Source organism: Babylonia areolata, chromosome 27, assembly GCF_041734735.1.
Source record: "Babylonia areolata isolate BAREFJ2019XMU chromosome 27, ASM4173473v1, whole genome shotgun sequence".
Taxonomy (NCBI): Eukaryota; Metazoa; Mollusca; class Gastropoda; order Neogastropoda; family Buccinidae; genus Babylonia; species Babylonia areolata.
Genome location: NC_134902.1, coordinates 32,195,020 through 32,220,678, shown reverse-complemented (window position 1 = coordinate 32,220,678; position 25,659 = coordinate 32,195,020). Strand labels below are relative to the sequence as shown.

General features: G+C 40.7%; 1 protein-coding gene across 3 annotated transcripts in view; it reads right to left on the bottom strand.

Moving 5' to 3' along the window:
• Positions 1-705: 705 nt before the first annotated feature.
• Positions 706-25,659, bottom strand: part of LOC143301158 (myb-related protein A-like) — a 40,318-nt gene continuing 15,364 nt past the window's right edge. For 2 of the 3 annotated variants that reach the window (XM_076615238.1, XM_076615239.1), the window contains exons 9-18: positions 25,040-25,185; positions 22,939-23,072; positions 20,388-20,591; positions 19,521-19,645; positions 18,847-18,970; positions 17,252-17,380; positions 11,428-11,523; positions 6,053-6,184; positions 4,792-4,872; positions 706-4,238 (exon numbers count right to left, since the gene is read on the bottom strand). In XM_076615238.1, coding sequence (XP_076471353.1) covers positions 4,125-4,238; positions 4,792-4,872; positions 6,053-6,184; positions 11,428-11,523; positions 17,252-17,380; positions 18,847-18,970; positions 19,521-19,645; positions 20,388-20,591; positions 22,939-23,072; positions 25,040-25,185 — 1,285 coding nt within the window. In that variant the 3' untranslated portion in view covers positions 706-4,124. The remainder of the gene's footprint in view (positions 4,239-4,791; positions 4,873-6,052; positions 6,185-11,427; positions 11,524-17,251; positions 17,381-18,846; positions 18,971-19,520; positions 19,646-20,387; positions 20,592-22,938; positions 23,073-25,039; positions 25,186-25,659) is intronic. The other variant, XM_076615240.1, reaches the window with a different exon arrangement.

Sequence of the window (25,659 nt, the reverse complement as noted above, 5' to 3'; positions counted from 1 at the left end):
TTTTTGCACTGACAAAACAAGAACAACAGGTAAGTTTTTGGTGGAACGTTTTACACTGGCAGTGACCATCACTAACAATAGCAGATGTATGTCATAAAAAGAATACGACTTTTTTTTGACAAACTGATCAGAATCAAATAATTTATTAACTGGATTTTTGGATATTTATACATGCTCCACATAGTTATCTCTTGATCTTTACAATGTATTTCAGTGAAGCCTGTTCTAGTGAAGTAAATCTCAGACTGAAAGTGCAGTTGCCTTTGATTGTACCAAATGATATAGCTACTTACTGAAACATGTTATCAGAAAAAAATGTTGAAATTGGTTATCTGTTGAATTTGTATTTTAGAAATATTATCAGTGGAAATAATAAATAAACATTAAAATCCATGCTGTGTGGAAGAAATCTGCACAACTGTATGCTGACAGTAGGATGTGTTGTGTGTATTCCTTAAGGGTAAAAACATGAACTGTAGAAAAGTGACGCACAACCCCACAAGACATCTTCCACATGCATGGATTATACGTACTATCGTTTTGGCATGTTTTGGGGTGGTTGTTTTTTTTTCTCTCCTTTACTTTGCTCCAGTAGCAAGACTTCCCCCACCATGTTTTTGAGCTGAATCGACACTGCACAACTCAATTCACTGTCAACTAACAGCTGGTGTTAACTGCAGCACATGCCATGATGAGACAATGGTGTCCCTTTTGAAAGGGTTCTTTTATTCCATCAACATCAAGCATGCAACAGTTAACTATATTTTTCCATTTTCTTAAAACAGAAACAGTGTTATTGATTCACAGTAATGTTGATATCTTAAACTTAATAGTAAGAATATTATGTGCCACAAAATATACATGGGAAGAAAGAAAACGTGGAGTTTTTTTTTTCTTAAATACAAGAAAGAATAAAAGTCTGACAAATAACTTCTCTAACTCAACTGCCAGTAGTTAAATGGAATAATGAAAAGTGTTTTGCATTAAGAAATTGGTTATATTATAGAATATTGCAAACAAAACAGTTCCGTAAGAAGCAATATCATGTCAGGCATTTACACATAATATACATCATATATCATGCTTGACAATCTGTTCTTTAACAAAAGATCTATAACCAATATAGTTTTTTTTGTATCAACATTGCCACCACAGTTCTAAAAATCTATATTGCAAACACAAATGTTTTATTCTGATTCAACAATAACACTGCATTTAAAAATCATGACCACATGGTGTGAAAAAAAAATAGCACCCATGAAATTCACTTGTTATCAATCAGTGTTGTCAAATAAGCAGATGCACAAACCTAGAATCACGCTGCTTCTTAAGTGCTTCTCATGTAAGTTTAAAAGATGTATCATCATCATCATTGCCAATAGCCCATGTTCACAAAAAGAAAAACTTTTCAGAATTTGGAGGGGGAAAAAAAAAACAACTACCGGTACTGAACAGTACAGGCAAATGCCAAGAAGTTCAAATCAAGACTAAGTGTGTTAAGAAGATCAAATAAAGACTAAGTGTGTTGTAGTTAAAGCACTTAATTCAACTTAAGACTTTTCCTGACGGCATGAGAATGTTATGGTTACTGGAACGGTTTGTTCAGAAAGTGTCTTTCTCAGTAATAAACAAACCCTATAACCAAAAAGTACAACCTCACTATGACTTCAAGAGACATAAGATACAAGTTACAGGAAACACAAAGCCTATCAAAAACCAACCCAAGTAAAATTGTCCCAAACAAAGATCATGGACTAAAAACATTTGGGCAGTTTAACTTTCCAAAGAACAATCTGAACACAACAGCCCTGTGAACTAAGGCAGATAAAAAAAAACAAAAGCCAACTTTTTTTCCATCAGTCATGCACAACAAGCAAGGAACAGTTAACTCAAAAAGATTGTAACGTCTGAAACTATCCTGGCTTACGACCATTCACATACTTTTCAAGCAGAGAATCTCTACTGCCCCCCACCCCCCCTTCCCCTCCTCACACACGCAAAACCAAATGTACACAAAATCAGCAGAAAATATAACTGATTAAAAATTCCTTTTCTTTTTTTTTTAGTTATGAAAAAACAGGTTGAAGGATATCACTAAATGACACTCAATGGAAAACATGTAATAAACACACAAATAAAAGTCAATATGACACCACAAACTTCTTAGACAAATCAAAATATTACTGTTTGTGGTCTAGCAGATGGTGGCCATTGCTCCAAGTTCTAATGAACAACAACGCTACAATCCAAACCTGTCAACTCACTACCACCCACCGAACCACTGGTATACAACAAAATCTATCCTGTCACTGGTAAACAAGACCCTCAACCATGTGGCACACAGAGCACTTTTGGTTAAGTTAACGTCATCAGTTAATGTGACACTGAACACATCAAACTGCTGGGAAATAAAACAGCACACAATTTACCATCTACGAGCCGCTCAACTGTACATACCCTACACGTGGAGGGAAGCAGGGTAACAACCTGTATTGTGCTAACAACATACTTTGTAGGGCTCTACTAAGGAGAGAAAATAAAGTTCTGGAAATAACGACAGGTTTTGGACAGAGCTTGGATTGCAAAATGGTCAGTTCATTCCGAATCTAAGTTTGCCTTTGACAACCAACCACCTGATATTTGATCTGCCTGTGACAATCACCTCATATTTGATTTGCCTGTGACAATCACCTGATATTTGATTTGCCTGTCACCTGATATTTGATTTGCCTGTGACAATCACCTGATATTTGATTTGCCTTTGGCAATCACCTTTGGCAAGCCCAACAGGAAAATATTTTTCTTACTTTACGTGTTAACACTCATCTCTCACATGTGTACAGGCACACACCAGGACTACACTACACTGCACACACTTTTGATTGTGTACTTAATCTTTAGACACAAAGCACTAGGATATGCATAGTTACATAGAAAATAAATCTAAGCCCTTTCTCAGTATTTCACTTGTTTTTTTTGTTTTTTTAAAATAATCATTGTTAAGTATTATTACAGTTTGTAACATAATTCTGGGGTGTGAAAAAGTGTCCAAGTTGTTCAATGTTGTAATGAAAACCCTGTAGATAGCCTGATAGCTGAACTGTGAGGCATCCTCTGCAGTTGTCTCAGAACCATGGGCCATCTGCTGCAGAGACATGGTTTTCCCACAGCATCTTCAGTGATCTTGTGCTGCTTGTGGTCATAGCTGATCAACTGCAGTACACATGTTCACAATCAAACCAGATCTCACAGGTCAAGCAGTTTGGAAAAATTAAAATGCGACTTCATTTCTTAAGCTTCCTGACGGCTGGTTTTTTTTGTTTGTTTTTTTTTGTTTTGTTTTGGGTTTGTTTGTTTTTTTTTTTGGGGGGGTCACACACAGGCAAATCATGGAAACCTATTTCAGGTTTTCAACATATACAATTACAAATCGTAAGTCTGCCTCAAGGAGAACAGCTGCAGCTTGCAGATTGTAAATCAAGATCATCACTCATGTAAGACATTCAAGAATCACCCCCCCCCCCACACACACACACACACACCCCTGCACAAATAATCATGAAACAGATAACAAACAGCAATCTCTTTTGAAGTGTACAAGGTTTGTAGAGTATATCAGTCCACCACAGTTCTACTGATTACATGCACAACCAGTTTAAAATGTAGATACTTGTCCAAGAGGTACCCCCAAGCACTGGTCTGAAGTGATGAAAACGGGGGAGGAGGTGGGGGGGACATGCTGTGCCGCAAGACCGTGGCAGTATAAGCTTGCTGAAAACATTCTATTTGATGCAACGGCTGTAGTCTGGTGTATGGACTGTCTAATGTAGCGGTACATGTAACATCACTGTCTGGAATCCCACTCTCGTGTTACCAACTGATGAAGTGGAGCACCCCAATCCCGGTTCACATCTTAACACTGTCATCTCATCTACCAGCTGAAAAGCAGTCACGTGTACTACCCAGCATCACTGGAGGGAAGATAGGGGACACCTGAAGAAAAAACACAGTCAGCTGGAGGTTCGATTTCAACGATGCTCACAACTCTCTCACATGTCATCACACACACACCACACCACCGTGGTTCATGGGAAAAAAAAAATCTGGAGAAACCTGTCCAGTGTTCACAGAACCAGAGACCTGGGTTTGAAGGTCATAGCACATCGCTTTGCTAGCTCAGTCATCTCAATCTGGTCTGGGGTTTTGCCACACGCCACAGTCTCATATTTATTGTCAAGCTGAAACAGGCAAACAAAACAAGACTTGTTGAAACAAAACAGATTTCAGGCAAAACAAAACAAAAAAAGACTTGTTTAAACAAAACAGATTTTCCTGAAACATAAAAACAAAATCAGTTTCTTTGAATTTCTGATCATGCTGAAGAACATACGATGGTCAAGGACATCTGTATCCTGGTTTCTTAACATTTTTTTTAATGAGATACAGACCACAGTTTGCTTCTTCATACTGTGAATTGGTGTTTCTTCCACTTTCAGAAAACCACTAGAACTTCCAAATAAGTGCACTGACAGTTCTATTATTTCATAAATCTCTTCTGCCTCCAAAACAAACAAGGCTAAAGACAGTCAAATTACAAAATATATCAAATTTAGGAAGGGGGTCGAACAGGACTGGAACAAGATTTATCAAATTAGAATTTTGATATGCAAATGCAACCTAACTACTGTCCATAACAACTTTCCAAGTCTTAAAAAAATGATAATAACAACTTAACCACCACTAAAATCTATCCAGAACACATGGAAGAAATCATGAAAAATTTCACAATACCTGCAACTTGGTCTCCAGCATGGGTCTTGTGGGTATATCGTCAAAATGAATGCGCTTGATAGATTTCCTCTTTCGCTTGTTCTGAAACACATCAGGAGTGAGATGCACTACAATGATGTACATCAATGAGAAACTGAGATAGTTTCAGACACATCCAGGTAATACGGTACATGGCATTCTGGTTTTCGAACAGTTTAGTCACAATAGGGTGAAGGCATGGCCACAAGTTGCTGAGGAGAAACAGCAGAGGATCAGGCAAGCTGAGAGGTGTGAGCTCACAAATTACCTGAAGAGAGGGCAGGAGAGACTCCAGACCCCAGGAGAGATGGGCAAGGCGCAAGAACAGACACCCTCCAACAATACCTACAGGTGCAGCTGATGCAGCAGGTACAATCACTCCAAAATCAGCCTCTACAGCCAGCGACAATTCCCTGTGGTGCACCAAGGCCCTATTCCATAGCCGACAATGACTGACAAATGTAAACAACTACACGCCTTCCTCAGTCCAACCACTCTCACAGATGCCAAGAACCCTATACCTTCCTCAACCCAATATTTGATCTCACAGATGCCAACAACCCCACACCTTCCTCAGTCCAACTGGTCTCACATATGCCATCAAATGCGAGTGGGCATGAAAGAGAATACAACATAAGAGAGTCCAATTATCAAGTCGAGAAAAAGATGAAAAAATATTCAAGACCTAAAACAAGACAGCCAGCCAAATGGGAACACTCTTACCATTGCAAAGTTTGCAAAAACCCAACAAAAAAACAAAAAAAACGCCCAAATGGCACTTAACTGAAGTAATGCTGTCAAAACATCCACCGTCTTCTTTTCAACAAAACGTGCATTTCCATTCAGTTCACTTTACCATAAAAAATATGGTGGGTCCATACCGATTAGCACGTCTGAAGGCTGTATCTATCTATGTCACATTTTCTGGTGATTCGTTGTCATGTCAAACCTGGCACACCCAGCATATTGTTTCCATGCACCTCAAATCATTGTGAACCATCCACCTTCATCAACCAGGGACAGAAATTCAGAAAACATTTGTTCTCTCTCTCACAAACACACACAGTCTCACTCACACTCACACACACAAACACACCACACACACACAAGTCTAATATCACTCAAAGTGAAAAGACGTTGAATTAAAGAACACACACACACACACACACACACACACACACACCTGGGTTCTCTTTTCAGTCTGTGTGTGTGTGTGTGTGTGTGTGTGTGTGTGTCAACTTACTGCAGCAGTGGCGGCAGCAGAGGCGGACCTGGGCAGAGAGAAGACCTCCTCCAGCACCTCCTCAGCCAGCGTGTCCTTGATGATGGAGGGTGGAGAGAACAGCAGGCTGGAGTCCCCAGCCAGAGACTTGCTCTGTAGACACACACCACACACGAGGGGTGGTGGGGTCAGGCTTTATTTCAGTGACCTGTTCTCTAAGATGTGGTCACAAGTTTGTTTTTTATTATATTAAAAAAAAACAAAGGGGAGAGAGTGAAATGACAAAATATCTACCACCAGCAGCTCAAGGCTGTTGGGAGACTCCACACCTGTTTGCCCCCCACCTTCACTGCCTGACCTTACTGCACGCTATACAGTGTTACCAACAGGGACTTCAAGTTACACCATGTAAGCACACTGTAAGGACGTATATGCACCATTTCCTCATTTTGTATAGACAGTACGGGCCTTTCAACCATCAAAGACAAATGGAGTGATGTCTCACACTCTGTGTATCGTGCATTATGCTTATCTTTCATATCTTTAAGATCCACCAGTCCCTATAGTCTTCCTCTTTCAGCCAACAACCCTGAAACGCACACTTCCCAGGCATTTTTCATTCCTTGAGCCGACTTGAACAAGCACCGGTTATGGTAGCCATTGATGCTGTACTTTCTCACGAAATGGAACTGAAAAATTAATACTTCCAAGGTAAAATATTGTCTGCTGCAACGCCCCCGATGATTTTTTTGCTGGTGCAGAGATGCCAACCCCTGTCAAGTGTTTGCAGGAACGATCAGGAAAGTTGGAAGGAATATTTTGAATTTGGTAGAAACACTCGGACTCCAAGCCAAACCAGCAAATGTACATTTCATCTACAAGGCATACAAACACTTTGACCAACCTGCAACACGGTGTAACTGTTACAATTAATCTGACTGGTCCACTCAATGCTGTTTCAATGTCAACATGCACGTAATCTGGTGAGCATCATCACATGAGACCAAGGTTAGCAGTGACTGCCCTGGCCTCATGATCAATGAGGCTATAGTGTCTGGGTAATATTACCACAGGAAATCGTGTGACTGTGCTCTGAATTCGAAAGTGAACTTGTCGGAACAGTTTTGATGTTGGCAGAACAAACTGCGATCGAGCGTAAATACAGCAAAATCATAACAGTTGGCATCTCTGCTTGTGTAAGGACTTGTAATGACCCTGTTGTAAATGTAAGCACTTGTAAGGCCTTACTTGGGATTTTCAAAATGCCAGGACTTGTAAAGACTCTGAAGGACCCAGTGTATGTAATAACATTCACCACAGCCACCTTGATGCACCACTGTCCAGCCAAGCTACCCAACACACTCACACCCAGCAGGCTAAAGCAGCAAAAAGCGCAGGGCAAGCACAAATGAATCAATTAAATGTACACAACAATGTGTAGTATGAGAGAGAGAGAGAGAGAGAGAGAGATAGCTAGTATCCTAGTCATTTTCACATTAGATAACAAATCTTGCTGACTTCATCATGATAACAATCTCAACATTTGATCGTGTGGCAAACTTGTAAAATAAATAAGCAAATACAATAACCTAGAACTAGTATAAGGCGATCCCTGCTCAATTCAATTCATGTTGTTTAGAGCCCAGCCGACCGTTTAGGCCATCTCAGGGCTGAAGGCGATCCCTGCTGCCCACCCCCCGAATCCCACAAAGTACAAAGTACAAGAGTTCAGCTGGCCCATAGCATGCACCATCACAGTACCAGTGTGCGCACTCACTTCTTCACCGGGTGGGAAAGTGAAGCCGTACTGATGGGAACACGTTTCGATTGTTTAAAAACTTTGAAAGAAAATGCATCAAAAGCTACAACTTTCATGAACTGCATGCAAATAACATTCTGTCTCATATAATTAATATATATGTGTACATATATGCTTCTCTTTCTCTCTCTCTCTCTTTTGTGATCCTTGAGAAAAACTCTTACACACCACATCCCTCAAACAATTTTTTTTAAAGAAAAAGACCTCTGACTGCAGGATTATAACACAAGCTTTTTGTGCAGTCAGATCTGATTGTACAATCCCAACACATGCTCTCTTTAGAGTCAAAGCCTGACTGCACACTCAAAACAAGTGCTCTCTCACTCTGTATTGTCACAACATATTGTATCTCTATCGTCTCAGTAATGTTGATTTTGCAGTCACAACAGAATCTCTCTTGGCTCTATCCTGCGGAACAAACGCTGTCTCCGGTCACAACAGATACTGTTTGTACCGCTACAGAAACAACTGTCCAGCACTATGATAACAGATGCTGTGTACACCTACAGAATCAACTCCAGCACTATGATAACAGATGCTGTGTACAGCTAGAGAAACAACTGTCCAGCACTATGATAACAGATGCTGTGGACAGTTACAGAAACAACTGTCCAGCACTACAATAACGGATCCTGTGTACAGCTACAGAAACAACTGTCCAGCACTATAATAACAGATGCTGTGTACAGCTACAGAAACAACTGTCCAGTACGATAATAACGGATGATGTGTACAGTTACAGAAACAACTGTCCAACACTATAATAACGGATGATGTGTACAGCTACAGAAACAACTGTCCAACACTATAATAACGGATGATGTGTACACCTACAGAAACAACTGTCCAGCACTATAATAACAGATGATGTGGACAGCTACAGAAACAACTGTCCAGCACTATGATAACAGATGCTGTGGACAGCTACAGAAACAACTGTCCAGCACTATAATAGCAGATGATGTGTACACCTACAGAAACAACTGTCCAGCACTATAATAACAGATGATGTGTACAGCTACAGAAACTGTCCAGCACTATGATAACAGATGCTGTGTACAGCTACAGAAACAACTGTCCAACACTATAACAGATGATGTGTACAGCTACAGAAACAACTGTCCAGCACTATGATAACAGATGCTGTGTACAGCTACAGAAACAACTGTCCAGCACTATGATAACAGATGCTGTGTACAGCTACAGAAACAACTGTCCAGCACCATGATAACGGATCCTGTGTACAGCTACAGAAACAACTGTCCAGCACTAAGCCACAGAAACTAGTTGGGTCACAGTTAAGTATGTGTAATTAAACAACTGTCCAGCACTATAATAACAGATGCTGTGTACAGATACAGAAACAACTGTCCAGCACTAAGCCACAGAAACAACTGTCCAGCACTATAATAACAGATGCTGTGTACAGCTACAGAAACAACTGTCCAGTACGATAATAACAGATGCTGTGTACAGCTACAGAAAAAACTGTCCAGCACTATGATAACAGATGCTGTGTACAGTTACAGAAACAACTGTCCAGCACTATAATAACAGATGCTGTGTACAGCTACAGAAACAACTGTCCAGCACTATAATAACAGATGCTGTGTACAGCTACAGAAAAAACTGTCCAGCACTATGATAACAGATGCTGTGTACAGTTACAGAAACAACTGTCCAGCACTATAATAACAGATGCTGTGTACAGTTACAGAAACAACTGTCCAACACTATAATAACAGATGCTGTGTACAGTTACAGAAACAACTGTCCAGCACTATAATAACAGATGCTGTGTACAGTTACAGAAACAACTGTCCAGCACTATAATAACAGATGCTGTGTACAGTTTCAGAAACAACTGTCCAACACTATAATAACAGATGCTGTGTACAGTTACAGAAACAACTGTCCAACAATAACAGATGCTGTGTACAGTTACAGAAACAACTGTCCAGCACTATAATAACAGATGCTGTGTACAGTTTCAGAAACAACTCTCCAACACTATAATAACAGATGCTGTGTACAGTTACAGAAACAACTGTCCAGCACTATAATAACAGATGCTGTGTACAGTTTCAGAAACAACTGTCCAACACTATAATAACAGATGCTGTGTACAGCTACAGAAACAACTGTCCAGCACTATAACAGAAGCTGTGTGTACAGCTACATAAACAGCTGTTCAGCACTATAATAACATGCAGGCAGCCATGCTCTGTTTTCAAGGATGTGCATGCTGGGTATGTTCTTGTTTCCATAACCCACCAAATGCTAACATGGATTACATGATCTTTAACATGGGTAATTATGTTCTGCATGCGTGTACACACGAAGGGGTTCAGATACAATCAGGTCCGCACATATGTTGACCTGAGGAGATCAGAAAAAAATTTCCACCATTTACCCATTACTGAGATTCGAACCCAGGACCCTCAAACTGAAAGTCTAACACTTTAACCACTCAGCTATTGCGCCCGTCAGTGACAGCAATAACTGTCAAGAACTTTGTCACTACCGATGGCATCCCTTCAGTCACAGTGTATGCTATGTCCTTGGTCACTTAAGAGGCTGCACTGCAAACCGGTGGATAGAGATTAAGTGCAGACAACATGATCTTATTAGGTACAGTCCAGCTCTTATACTGTACTATGTATATTCACACTCCTTGGGATCACACACAAGCCATGGATACTGGATATATATGGTCATGAATCATGAACTAAGTGACTCAACACTGAACACAATTTATCTTATTTAAAGGTCTTGGGAAACATCCATGCAAGCCAGCTATCACAACAACAGCAACAAAAACAAAAATAAAGAAACAACAAAAAAAAAAAAAAAATGCTGTCCCAAAGTGCACAAGGAAAGTGACCAAATGCTCACAACCCATCAACAATAATATAATAAAACTTTAAAATAGGGAGGAGGAGATTTTCTTTTCTTTTTTTTAAAGCAAGAGCAAAAGAAACAAGAGAAGCAAGGCCTTCAAGACTCACTTGTGATGAATTAAGTCCTCCAGCATTAGTTACAGAGTAATTTCCCTTTTTTACTATCTGCACCAAAACGTTTGCAAAATAAATAAAAATTCCATGCTTAGCAAAACAAGTTCCTGTTTGAACAAAAAATGATAATAATGACTCATCTTGTTGTTGTGTCAGAATAAGAGGTCAGAGTGCCAAGTTTAGAGAATATAAATATAACAGGAAATGCAGTTTGCATATAATTAGGCTTCTTTTTTATTTTTTTTTTTTTGGTGCCCATCCCAGAGGTGCAATATTGTTTTAAACAAGATGACTGGAAGGAACTGAATTTTTCCTATTTTCATGCCAAATTTGGTGTCAACTGACAAAGTATTTGCAGAGAAAATGTCAATGTTAAAGTTTACCATGGACACACAGACACACACACAGACAACCGAACACCGGGTTAAAACATAGACTCACTTTGTTTACACAAGTGAGTCAAAAAAAAAAAAGAGAAAAAAAAAAGAAACAAAAGAAACAAAAGAAAAGAAAAGCAGGCAAATCAAACAAACAGGGAAGGAGGGTCAGTCTTGTGTCCTTACTGGGGTCTCGGGTGAAAGCAGAAAGGATTTCCTCTCATCCTCCACAGAGGCCCACCGAGTCTCCAGGGACTGCCGCACACGCTTGTGCTGAATGTGCTGGAGGGTGACAGGCAGAGAGGACTAGGGTGACTGCTAGGCATGTATTCACTTGGTCAACTACCAGGTCAGGCATGTATCACCATGTCACTGGTATCTAGGCTACGTCTGCACTGCACCGTTAACAGAGGGATTATTACTAAAGTAACTGGCTGTAACACAAAACTTATTTTCCAATGGTATAACCATGCCCAATCATACCAAGAAATTTTTTTCTTTCTTTGAACTCCGCAAAGCCCATAGCCAGTGCTGAAATAGATTTTTTTTTTTTTTTTTTTTAAATAAAACAAAAGCAGGATAACAACAGTAAAATAAAGCACTGCACATTTAAGAGAGGGATTACAAACTGGCTGTAACACAAAACTTTCTTTCCAATGGTATAACCATGTTCAATCATACCAAGAAATAAACGGGCGCAATAGCCGAATGGTTAAAGCGTTGGACTTCCAATCTGAGGGTCCTGGGTTCGAATCTCGGTGACGGCGCCTGGTGGGTAAAGGGTGGAGATTTTTCCGATCTCCCAGGTCAACATGTGTGCAGACCTGCTAGTGCCTGAACCCCCTTCGTGTGTACACGCAAGCAAAAGATGAAATACGCACGTTAAAGATCCTGTAATCCATGTCAGCATTCGGTGGGTTATGGAAACAAGTACATACCCAGCATGCACACCCCCAAAAGTGGAGTATGGCTGTCTACAGGGCGGGGTAAAAACGGTCATACACGTAAAAGCCCACTCATGTATATACGAGTGAACGTGGGAGTTGCAGCCCACGAACGCAGAAGAAGAAGAAAAAGATACCATGAAATACATATTCTTTGAACTCAGCAAAGCCAATAGCCAGTGCTGAAATAGATATAAAAAAATAAAACAAATGCAGGATAATAACAAAATAAATGAATTTGTAAGAAGTAAATTAAGCTTACAGCCCATAGCCACAGCTGATATTAAAAAATTACTAAAAAAATTATATAAAGGAGGGGGTGAGTGGTGGAATTCTAAATCCCATCACTTGCAGTCTTCACCTTGCTGAAGAGACTACATTATACACTGTGAGTATTAAACAATACGGCTGAAACAAAGAAAGTAAAAACAAACAAAACCAAAAAACAGGAGACACACGGATTGAAAAACATAACTAAAACACCCCTATAGTTCATATTGCAGTTTCACTCCTATTGCAAATTTCAGGAACCATGATTCTGTCTGATAAAACATCTCACCGCTAATGACAGTCACTTGAACTGGTTAACTTCACTGATTAACTCTGTTCATCAGTACCTTTCTGTTGAAACGACAAAACTACTTATTTCCACTTTTGTGCTCTAACGAATTGACTGCTGTAATTCTCAGCTCACAAGCTGTCCTAAAATCTTCAGCGAATTAAAAAACTTCAAAACAATGCTGCCCGTCTGACTCCTAGAGTCTGACTCTCAGAGTCCAATGTATTTATCACATTTCTCTTCACCTCCAAACTCTACACTGATCCTATGTCACTCTGAAGTGAAGGCCATATTCTTCGAAGGGTTTACTTTGACAAAAGCACCCAGTTCAAAGCTACTGACAGGGGTCTGAAATGCCCATACCGGAATTTAGTCAAGAAATAAATATCTTTTTAAAAACAATACTTGGGAACCAGATCCTGAAACTAAACTTTTTCTCATCAGCAGGCAACAATGGAACACATGCTGGGTACATAAATTCTTCACCAAAACTCCAGTGCAGCAAAGAAGCAGCTGATATTTTCTGGCGCAAATTGCCACAGCAGAGTCCAGGTGAGTGGCAAACACAGGGTCTAATCACATGCACTAATTAAACAAGAATGCCAAATACACACAGACACACACACAAATACAGCATTACAATTTGCATTCCCATAATCATAGCATAAACGAGCAAATCTGAAAATAAAGCAAAGCAGCCAACCAGAAAAGAAGCGGCAGTGCCTCTACCAAACTCTGAAAACTGGGCATGGGTTTGGAGGTCATCAGAAGCCCTCACTGAGGTCCAAGGTCAAAGGCTGCTGAATGTTTGCAGCAAATAACCACCCCCATCCCCCACAACCATTTTTTTTTTTTTTTTTCAAAAGAGCACAGAAATTTCAAGTGCAAGATAAACATACATATTAACAAACAATGGAGAAGAGATCCTTCACACTGCTGCTTGACATGAACACGAGTGTGTGCACACACTCGCACACGGGCGTAACTGGGTTTGTGAGAGAGAGAGAGAGGGAGGGGGGGGGGTGACGGTAATCAAGAGGAAACTACTGTCAATGTGGCTGCATAGGGATGGGATGTGAGGCAAAGGCTGCGAGAGAGGCACAACAAATTGGCAGCACAGGAGTAAGACACTGATGATTATATCTGACAGGGAGAGGGTGGCAGGTTAGTTTGTCAGTAAAGCACAAAGTTTTAGCAAATTTCTTACTTTCTTTTTTTTTTTCCCCCTTCTTCTTTTTGTATATGAAATATCTTACAAGACATTAAAACTATAAAAGCAAGGAAAGGGAAAGAGGAAGGGAAGGGGGTTAGGAAAAGCAGAGAACTGTAAAAAGAACAGTGAAGACATGAAAGGGGCAATAATTCGTAAATAGATGAGGAGTGTGAGTTAACCTGTCAATCATCCAACATGACGTGTACTGTATTCTGTCAATTCAAACTATTATGTGTTTGAATCTGTCTGCTTGTTTGAATTTCCCACCCAAAATCCTTGACTGTACGTACTTAAGGGTTTTTTGTTGTTGTTTGTTTGTTGTTTTTTTAATCTTTCATATGAACAGAATACTGAACAGTTCAGACAGTGCCTTGATCCCTTAGACCACACGTATTCTCAATTCAGTCAAAAAGCTTTCTGGACTGACCAGTGAGAGGCACGTGTGTATTGTGTGCGCACGTTTCACTTTGTGCGTGTGGATGTGTGAAAGCATGCACATGTGACTGGGCATCACATGTGCTTGTAAATGTATAAACATACAGGTGTGCCTGCATGCACATGTGCGTAGTAGTAGTAGTATGGTACTTTCATTTAGTGTATTTTCACATGTGATATCAGACGTGTGTGAGTGCATCTCTGTTACATGGGAGCAAGCACCTTGACAATACTCCGACTTCACCATGACTACTTCAAGGGAGGTAATGGAACTGAAAGAAAGAGAGAAGCGATGCAAGGAGGCAAAAGAGATGAGAAAAAACATGCAAGAGGCAGACAGGCTGGCAAAAGTTCACAGCTGCTTCATGCCCCCACTACACCAGTGTTAAGGTGCAGGAAAAGCAAATCAAATCAGACAACGGACAGACACAAAAACTTGAAGCAGTTTCTACTGTACACCAATATCTTCCTGATACTGCCTAAGGCCATCACAAAAATAAAAAGTGGAAAAGCTGTCAGAAAAAAGTGCCATTTGAAAGAGAGGACCCTGAAAGTGGAGTGTGGCTGTCTTCATGGCAGGGTAAAAACAGCCACACATGTAACAGCCCACTCATGTACATACAAGTGAACGTGGGAGTTGCAGCCCAACAACGAAACAGAAGAGAGCATTTCCAGATCAGATTCCATTTTGGATAAGACATGCATGCATATGAACATATGGAACTTGTTTTACTCTTTTTTTTTCTTCTTTTTTTTTTTTTTTTTTTTTAATCCCAATACCATATTTCAGTCAAGAAAACCCCTGAGTAAGAAGAAACAAATCCATGCTAGGGCCCATACAGTGATCCCTCAAGAAGAGCCAGGATACTTTGTCCTATGAAATCAGTGGAGTAGTCTCTGAATCAATGCCCTGTCTCTGTCAAAGATTCAGAGTTTATATTCAGAGGAATGAAAGAACTTTAAAAAAAAAAAAAAAAAAAAAAAAAAGAAATCAAAAAGGATACAGACCCTACATTTTCCAATAAAAACCACAACACAAAGTACAAAAAGAAAGAAAAAAAGAGGCATGCTAAGACATCCCAGTGAACATTCTCAATATTGTCTGAACAGAGTGTTTTATATTACAGTAAACAATCTTGTTACTATCTAAGCAATGAGTATGTATCTTTTTTTGTCATTGTGTGTGGAAGAAAATCATGTAGTTTTTATCTTATTTCATAAAAAATACTTTCCATCAGATTTATTTGATTAACAATTGTTTCGGAACCATTCCCTTTTCACCCCCCACCCCCCTTCCTTTTCGTTCGCAATTAGTTTTCATGTTTCGGTTTCATTGAGATGTGCCACTGACATGATTGATAATAAATAACTTCTTGAATTTGTGTTCTAATGATCGCCGTTTTGTGGTTAGAACTTTTGACAGTATGTTTTCCTCTCAACTACGTTTTATGCCAGTGGTACGTGCGGGTATCTATCACTAGGTTATCATTATCTCTGAGAACGGTTTTGCTTCCATATAGGGTTGCAACATATATATATATATATATATATATATATATATACACACACTCAGGATGACAGAAGGGTATCCTACTTTAATTGCTGTTGTTCCTTGACAGTGTATATATACATCTAGTTAGTGGGCGAGCGTTGGCTTCTTCTCATTTAAACACTTTTGTGTTTGCTAGAGCCACCTTCTTTTCAGCCATGCCGCGCCAGGGGATTGATCGGCTTCCTTTTCAGCCGGGGTAAGTTGTGTGCATGCGTGAGAATGTGTGTCATTCCCCCTTTTTCTTTTAAGTTGTGGCAATTCCAGAGCAGGGAGGTTACTCCTCCAAACCCCAGTTGCTTTTCAGTTATCTTTCTTTTCAGGTTCGCAGTGGCTAATGACTTTGTGTGTTTTCCAGTTGGTTGAATGAAGACGGGTGGTTGAATCAAGAACAGATCTTGTGTGTGGAGGCGATTATTTTAACCCTTGCTGGGTCAGCTTTTGGCTTTTGTTTCCAGGATGCACACCGCTTGAGGGAGGCCAAACTGCTGGGTTACACAGGCGTCAACAAGGCAGGAACTTGGGACAGTCCTGGACCCTTCACCTTCCCACACCATCACTACAGCCTACGACCCAACGAACTCCCTGAGTAATCCCAAGACCCCAAATGAACAGTTACATGGACTGAGTTAAGTTCAAGATTCCCCGTCCGTCTGAGAGTGTGTGAGATTGCGTGTGTGAGTGTGATTCCCATCTTATTTATTAATTAGTAGGCGGGAGATAATATATTTTACAATTTGTTAGTGGGTTAGGAAGGGAAAGGGTGAGGGGAGGGTTAGATTTCGCTTGTCCCGTGTACGACTGTGTGCGAGATAAGTTTGATATTATTTATCTATTTCTTCTTCTTTTTTTCTAAATAAAGCTTTTTCTTTTATTCTCCTTGTGTGCCGAGTTCTCTCTTGACATAAGTGCGGTGTGAGCGCCCGTTCTATTTTGGCTTGTCATCACCTGTCCCTGGTTCCGGAGGCAGGTTTGACACCGGAAACTACCAAAATAAAATATCTCCATGCCGGGAACTACCCAAAGTCAATACACTTTAAAGTTTCTTCATCATTTGCTGACTCTCTAATGTCTCTGCTGCAGAAATGTAATCCACTACCACATGAACACATGCTGTCTGGGGGGCTAACCTAAAAATAAATACCAATCCCAAATACTGGCTTTGGCCTACAGGGCCAAAGAAAAACAAAAAGGCTGTTATTATATAAATGTTCCCATGCGTATCAGTAAAAACACTTTTCTTTTTTCTTTAACTCTCATCAAAAACTACATGAAGGAAAATGCAAGGACTTTTTTTGTGTGTGTGTTACCTCCTTGTTGGGTTTGCGTTTGGAGTGTCGGGTGTGCATGGCCGGGGTGACGCCAGAGGACAGGTCCGCCTCGTAGCCCGTCTCACAGTCCTTCAGCACCTCCCCCAGATCGTTCAGCTCTCCAGGACTCTGCAGCACCCAAAACATCACTGTCACCACCTTTTTTATCTTTCTTTCTTTTCTTCTTTTTTTCCTTTTTTTTTTTTTTTTAATAACTCTTTCACCGCCAAATTTCTGTGTGAAAAACATTCCCAGCACCAAATATTTTAGAAATGATTGATGCTCTCAGTCACACACAGGCTTCAGTTCGTGTCAAAACGAAAGAATGGACTTGTGCACTTCAAACGACGTCAGGGGGCAAAGGTTAGTTATTGCTCTACTGGCGGGAAAACTGGCTCCAGCTGTCCAGCTTTGTTACAATGTGAAAATTGGTCTTATCAACATGACCCCTTGATGTCGACAAAAGCTGCCTATGGCGGCACATTGTCTAGTCAACCAAAGTCGCCTATGGCAGTGAAAGAGTTAAACATTCCTATTGATAGCATTTGATCAATACATAAAAGAATAAACAAACAATCCAACGAGCATACAAACAAATCAATATGTAATATTGAGACTTTCACAAGTTTTTAAGAAAACTTGGAACAGTGTATGTATGGAAATATTTACAAAGAGTTTATAAAGACAGAATAGATAATACACATTAGGGTTACTGTGGGAGCTGACTATTGACCATGTGTTACTGTTTAATAAACTGGGATGTGTTAAACTTCTTCACTGATAAGTACTGTTTTGTGATTTCTCCATCTATTTCCAAAAGACAAAACTTCACAAGTGATTTCTTAATAACATTCTCCTCAATTTTGAACATTACACTTAATAACCTTTGGAATGTAAGGAAATTTTCTATCGGCAGTACAGAAATGTCAGACCCCTGCCGGAGTCTGCACTAGTTGGGTCACGGTTAAGTATGTGTAATTAAATCTACATTTAGAAGACATTTGTCAATTTTACATTCACAGATATACGACTAGGTTTAGTTAAATAAAATCAAAAGTAACAGATGTTTTCAAGTATTCGAAAAATTGCCAATTCACACTGGGGTCTTTGCTGTCACATCCTTCTGGGCCAAAACACACTGACTGACTGCTTTAAGTTCTCAGTGCTATATCACAGAACCCATCAGTCTCCATCCAAGCATTCTAAATGATGTTTGTGTTGAAGCCATAAACCTGATCAATGCATTAAACAACACAAAAGAACATGGTAATACTGAATGTGCACTGCTGATAACAGACACTCTCTGCAGAGGCACAGAGGAAACGCACCGCACACAAGTTATGTACATGCTACCTCCACTTCTTCTGCAACACCTATCCACACATGGGCAAGCTTTCCGGGCCAGGATTGGCCTTACTGGTCACCTCCAGACCCACAGTCACATCTGACACTGAAGTCGTGGTCACCTTCAACTCCAAAGTATGAACAACAAAAAACGAATTGCTAGATTTTTGCTGTGCGAATGCAAACTGTCATATACACAATTCCTTGTCCACCACTCTTGTCTTTAAAACACAGAGGAGTACAGAACCTACCCATTCCTTGGCCTTTGCACGTCGTTCCACTTCAGCCAGAGCATGCTTGAAAGGGGTGGGCGTTCGAGGGGAGGATTCCAGGAAGGGTCCCTTGGTCACAGGAGTGGTGGACTTGCCTCCTTGCCTGTCAGGTGATGATCACAAAGAAACAACAATTCAACCAATGCTTTGTTATACTCCAATATAGATGTACCACAATGTAGTAACACCTTTCCAGTTTCTTTTCTTTTGTGAGTGTAGTCTTGTCAGGCTTTCACCCCCCACCCCTCCACTGCCCCCCACCTCATCCATCAAACCACATCCCCTAAGCCCAATACCACTGAATTATCCCCAAACAGTGATGCTAAGGGTAAGCTTTATCCAAGTAACATGTCTACACTCAAGAACTGCTTCTGGCCACAACCAAAAAAGCTGGAAAAAGGGGAATGTAAAATTCTTTTTCTTGTTTTCTTCTTCAAGGCAAAGACAAAAAAGTTATATATATATATAAAAAAAAAAAAAGCAAGGTTGCCCAACATACTGGCCCTAGCTTGCTACACTTCAACACGGTAAACCACAAAATAACTGAATTCAAAATCCCAAGTTGGCAATGTTGTTTTCTGTTATGAACACTGAATTTCTTTCGAACTCCAATCTTCAGCTGACAGGCATGGACAGCATTAGGCAGCACATACCCTGGGTTGTGAGCGGAAGGAACACAGGAGGAAACGTGAGCAGCAGTGGAAGAGGGGATAAGAGAAGTGACGGGCGTGGATGTCAGCTTGCCAGACCCATAGGCTGCATCAGGACTGTTCAAGAACTGAGGAGGAACCATACACACATTCAGATGATGAGTGCTACAAACTGCATACAGTCACATATGTTCATATGACATTTTTAAGGAATTCATACATACATTATTATGCAAAGAAGCAAATAAAACTAATTAAGATGTTACAATAAAATTGTTAAAAAAAATTTTTTTTTTAATCATTTTGACTCTTTCACCACCACAGGCGACTTTAGTTGACTAGACAGTGCACCGCAAGTTTAACTCGACATCAAGGGTCATGTTAACAAGACTATTTTTCACATGGTAACAAAGCTTGACAGCAGCAGCCAGTTTCCCTGCCATAGAACAATGACTAATCTTTGGCCCCTGACCGAGTTTGAAGTGAACAAGTCTATTGGGTTGTTCCGACTTTGCCTGTGACTGAGAGCATTGTATGTAAAATATTTGGCGCTGGGGAGCATTTTGCACGCAGGAACATGGCAGTGAAAGAGTTCAGATGGAAGTACAGGGCAGGGCAGGATCACTTAAAATCTTTAGAATGCCCATAATTATTATGTTGCAAGTCACTTCTCTCTCTCTTCTTCCATTTTTCTTTTAATCTGTTTTGTTTGCAGCTCCATTTCCCAAAGAATAAACTCAACCTGTCAACCTGATAAAAAAAAACAAAAAAAAACCCAACTGAATAGCAGATTTACAACAGGTTCCAGATAGGTTGAAGTCAGAAAACAAGAAAAAAAGAAACAAAATGCATACAGGTATCAGGACATACCTGGGACGGGGAGAAGGGCAGGTTCTTGATGGGCGTCCCTGTGGGGGTGATGGGGGTGGGGGAGTGGGTGCTGACCACTGGGCCGCAGTTCTCCTGATCCTCGTCCTCACGCTCATCGCGCTCCAACTCATCATCCATGTCCTCCTCATCCTCATCGTGTACTGACATCAGCAGGGGGTCTTCGCGTATTCGTCGAGATGGCTTCTGAAAGAAACACAAAACAAATCATGATTTAGTTTAAAAACAACAATGAATAAATATGAAATGCATCAATAATTTCAGTTGTTTTGCTTTGTTTACCATATAATATATATATACATATATCTATATATATCTCAGGGTTTCCGTTAATGCACATATGTGCGTCCCTGACTCTATAAAATGAGAGAGGTAGCACTACAGTTTCGGCTAGGGAGTCCGCGGGATGCACTATAAAATCAGCACCAATCGAAATGTGAACAAACACGTTCAAACAACAGGGCTTGCTTCTTCTCATTTCACTAGTTTTCGATTGGCATCTTATCTTCGCGAAATCGGCGATGGTGACAAAGTTCATTACTTTCGTCTTCTCTCCCTTTACAGAAAACTTGTCCATTTCCGGTGCGCTCGCAACAAGGCTTGTCAAGAATTCTGTGACACAGCTCGAAATCAGAATGCCTCTACTATTGTGGCTTGACGCTCCAAAATACAAACAAGACGAAAAGGCTGATTCTGAATCAGCTGACGTCGATCAGCCAGATTCAAAAGGTGATGGATCACTGAAAAAGAAAAGCCGCACTTGTCAACATTCATGGGAGTAAGAATTCAAATGGCTGCAGTACGACGAAGATGGACAGGTAATAAAGTGCGGAACTTATGTGAAAGTCGCAACCAGGTCATCGAGCAACTCCAGGGAAATAAATGCATCTGTGACAGGATCGACAAACTTTCAAACACCATCCTTGTATGACTTTTCGTTTTCAATGGTTCACTTCTCTCAATCTTTCTCTTTAACTCAGTATGTGCATGTCCATCTGTCTGTTTGTAAAGGGAGTGAATGGTGTGTGTGTCTGTATGTGCAGGTGTATATATATATATACTTCTCTCTCCCTCTTGTGTGTGTGCATGTGCATCTCTCTCTCTGTCTCTTTTTCTGAGTTCAGAGAGTGTTTGTGAGTGTGTGCGAGTGTGTTTATCTCTTTCACTCATTGAGTGTGTGTTTGTGTGTGATGTGAACTGATTGAAAGGCAGTGTGTGGTGTGTTTGGATGAAAGAATGATTTCTTAACCTGCGTCTGATCGGACTCACTAGAACCACATGAGGACTCCCTCAACACCTAAGTAGGAGTCCCATGGACTCTCTAGGCAAACCAACTGTAGGAAGCCCTGTATCTATATATATATCTACAGATATAATAGATACATATACATATACACATATAAGAGTGTCTTGATTCACACATGATACATGATCAAAATGGTTCAAACTGAGGTAAGAGACAGAGAAAGAGAAAGGGAGAAAGCATTCATGCTAATAAATGTATCAAGATTTGTTTATCGTCTCTACGAATTTGAAGTTCTGCATGTGTGTGAATGACTAGTTTTTTACGTAAGCATTCTGACCTATCTCTGTACATGATACAGCACTGTATTTCATGAATACTTATTGTTATCATAAGCGAGGGTTTGCAGACCCACTTTCATCTGATTTTCGTGGTGATTCCCTGGTTATTTCTTAGCAAGAACCACGTGTGCATGCACATCTCTTCTTCTTCTTCTGCATTCGTGAGCTGCAACTCCCACGTTCACTCGTATGCACACGAGTGGGCTTTTACGTGTATGACCGTTTTTACCCTGCCATGTATGCAGCCATACTCCATTTTCGGGGGTGTGCATGCTGGGTATGTTCTTGTTTCCATAACCCACCGAACGCTGACATGGATTACAGGATCTTTAACGTGCGTATTTGATCTTCTGCTTGCATATACACATGAAGGGGGTCCAGGCACTAGCAGGTCTGCACATATGTTGACCTGGGAGATTGTAAAAATCTCCACCCTTCACCCACCAGGCGCCGTCACCGTGATTTGAACCCGGGACCCTCAGATTGACAGTCCAACGCTTTAACCACTCGGCTATTGCACCCGTCCATGCACGTCTCCATTTCCTATTTTTTCTAGGTCACCAAAAAGCTAAAAATTTTATTGTGGAAATTGCTGTTCCAATGAAAGGATTTTGAACAATTTCAGAGAGTATTTTTTGCAAGTTTGCAAGCTACATTTGGTTTTATAATTATACCCATTATTTCCTTTAGGTCATTTCTTGTTTACTCTGAGCCTGTTTTCTGTCACATCTCTGCCATTGTGTATTCAAACAAACCCATTTATAAACTCTGCCGAAAAGTGCAAACAATGGCAGCGCTTTGTCAGAAAAGCTAGTCAGGGGAGTGGCCTGCCCATGACGTCACATGACCTACTTCTCCCTCTGCAAGTGACAAAAGGTCCCCCATGAAAGCTGGCCTGCAGACCCCCTCCCTATTATCATCAACTGTTTTTACCTGACCACAGACTCACATGCTTTCGGCGCTGGCTTTTGCGCAGGATGGAGGGGGGGCTGCTGAGCTTGGAGGCCAAGGTGGTGGGCATGGACATGTGGCCGTTGTGAGGCATGGTCAGCTTGTCCATGCTGGGCCCCTCGTAGCGCAGGTCTGCACCAAATCACACAGCCAAACAGCTCACAGTCAGTCTGCGTAAGTAAATCATGTCACATCTCTGCTCAAAACAACCCCTTCCTACCACACCATAGGTTCATCCTTTTTACTTTTGTTTTAACTTTTTATGGGAGGGTGGGGGGCAGGGGTTTTTTTTTGGGGGGGAGGGGGGTTAGTTTAGTTTTCTTGAAATTGAAGAAGGAAGTTGGCAGAATGGTTCAGACACTTGTCTGGCAATACAGGAGAGTCCGTGAGGGTCTGGGTTTGAATCCTGCTCTCACCCTTTCTCCCAAGTTTGACTAGGAAACCTTAGTCATTCGGATGAGACTATAAACAGAGGTCCTGTGTGCAGCACACACTTGGCACACTGAAAAAAGACCCACGGCAATGGGAGTGTTGTCCTCTGGCAAAATTCTATAGAAGAAATACACTCAAGATAGGTACACAAATAAGTAATAAGTATGCACTCAGTCCTGACTGAACAGCGTTGGGATATGCTGCTGGTCAGGCATCTGCCTAGCTGATGTGGTGTAGCGTGTATGGATTTGTCCGAACGCAGTGATGCCTCCTTGAGAAACTGAAATTGAAATTCAATTATGGGCAGTTTGAAATTGATACCAGCTCTGAAGACATCTGTCATACCCTGTGTCAGTTTTGCTTCTTGCCCTGTTCGTCTATAAAGTTCTGTGATGTGTTGTGCCATGTTCCAAATAGTGTATGATTCAAACCTAACATCACATCGCCCTACAGTTCCAGTGGTTTCAGTAAGATGCCTTCCTCATCCTTCACTTTGGCACCGATTCTGATTGTGTATACTTTTCTTTTCTAATTCTGCTTCTTCCTTTTTCCCCCCTTTTTTTTCAAATGAAGCATCATACAACTTTATCACCCCCATCCTCTCCACAGTAAGCTTAACAAAGCCCCTGCTTTTTTCAACGGAGCATGAACAAAATGACCCATTCTGCTCATATATCAGATCACCACTTTCCTGTAAACCAGTATCATGGTTTTTTGGGTTTTTTTCAAATAGGGGAGAGATGGGGAAGAGGGAGCAGGGGCAGGGGGGTGTGGGGGGAAGGAGGAAGAGGGCGAGAATGTGCTTTAATAATAAAATTAAAATAATAAAAAAAAGATTGTGGCTGTTACAGGCACTAACTTTCATTCACTGAAACAACTGAACATTTTCTTCCCATGATACAGGCACACATACAGACTATAACAACAGTTGCAAAGTATTGTTGCCATTGCAGGCTGTAACCATAATTCACTGATAACAGTGAACATTTTCCCCTCCCAATAACAGAGGTATACAGATTATCAGGTCAACTGCAGAGAAATGTGCCACTGCAGGCTGTTAACTATAATTCACTGATAACAGAACATCCCCCCCCCCACCCCCCTCCAATAACAGAGGTATACTCATTATCAGATCAGTCGCAGAGTATTGTGCCATTGCACTATCATTCACTGATTTTACAGTGAACATATTTTCTTCCTCCATGATAGAGGTATACAGATTATCAGATCAGTCGCAGAGTATTGTGCCATTGCACTATCGTTCACTGATGTAACAGTGAACATATTTTCTTCCTCCATGATAGAGGTATACAGATTATCAGATCAGTTGCAGAGTATTGTGCCATTGTACTATCGTTCACTTATTATACAGTGAACATATTTTCTTCCTCCATGATAGAGGTATACTGATTATCAGATCAGTTGCAGAGTATTGTGCCATTGCACTATCGTTCACTGATTTTACAGTGAACATATTTTCTTCCTCCATGATAGAGGTATACAGATTATCAGATCAGTTGCAGAGTATTGTGCCATTGCACTATCGTTCACTGATGTAACAGTGAACATATTTTTGTCCTCCACAAAAGAGGTATAGAGATTGTCAGATCAGGTGCAGGTGTAGCAGCAGAAGAAGTGAAATCAAGTGTCAGTTCAGTTCTGCTTACCACCGCTTGCTGCACTGTCTCCATACATGTACTTGATGGGAGTGACACCCGTGCTGATGTCCACCCCTTCCATCAGCTCCAGAGAGCTCAGACCGCTGAACTCGTTGCCATGGTCAATCAGGTTGTCAGATATGCTGGCCAGAGACCTGAAATCCATCAGTGAAAGAGGCATGCATATATCGAACGCCTACCCAAAAAATCTGATCATCAGGAACATGATGTGAAAAAAAAACAATCAAGAACTGAAAATTTTCAAGAATTTTAAAGAACACATTACATTCTTACATATATATGATGCTGTTCTGGCAATGTATGCATGCATGCATTATGAAACACACTGAAATACCAAACAGAAAACCTCTCCATTTCAGACAGAAAATAATCAACTTAATATTATTTACAGTATGAACATGCTTTAAAAGTTGTCATGGTGTTTAAAGAAGGGGCCTCCATACGTTTGCTGTTTGTTTTTTTTCCATAACACACAATCCCAGCCATAACATCCACGATGGTCACTGATCATGCCTGTGCATGTGTGCATGCAACTGTGTAAAATCATACTTAATAAAGGCAAATAATTTCTCCGTGTGCGTGTGCGTGCACATGCGTGTGCATGTGTG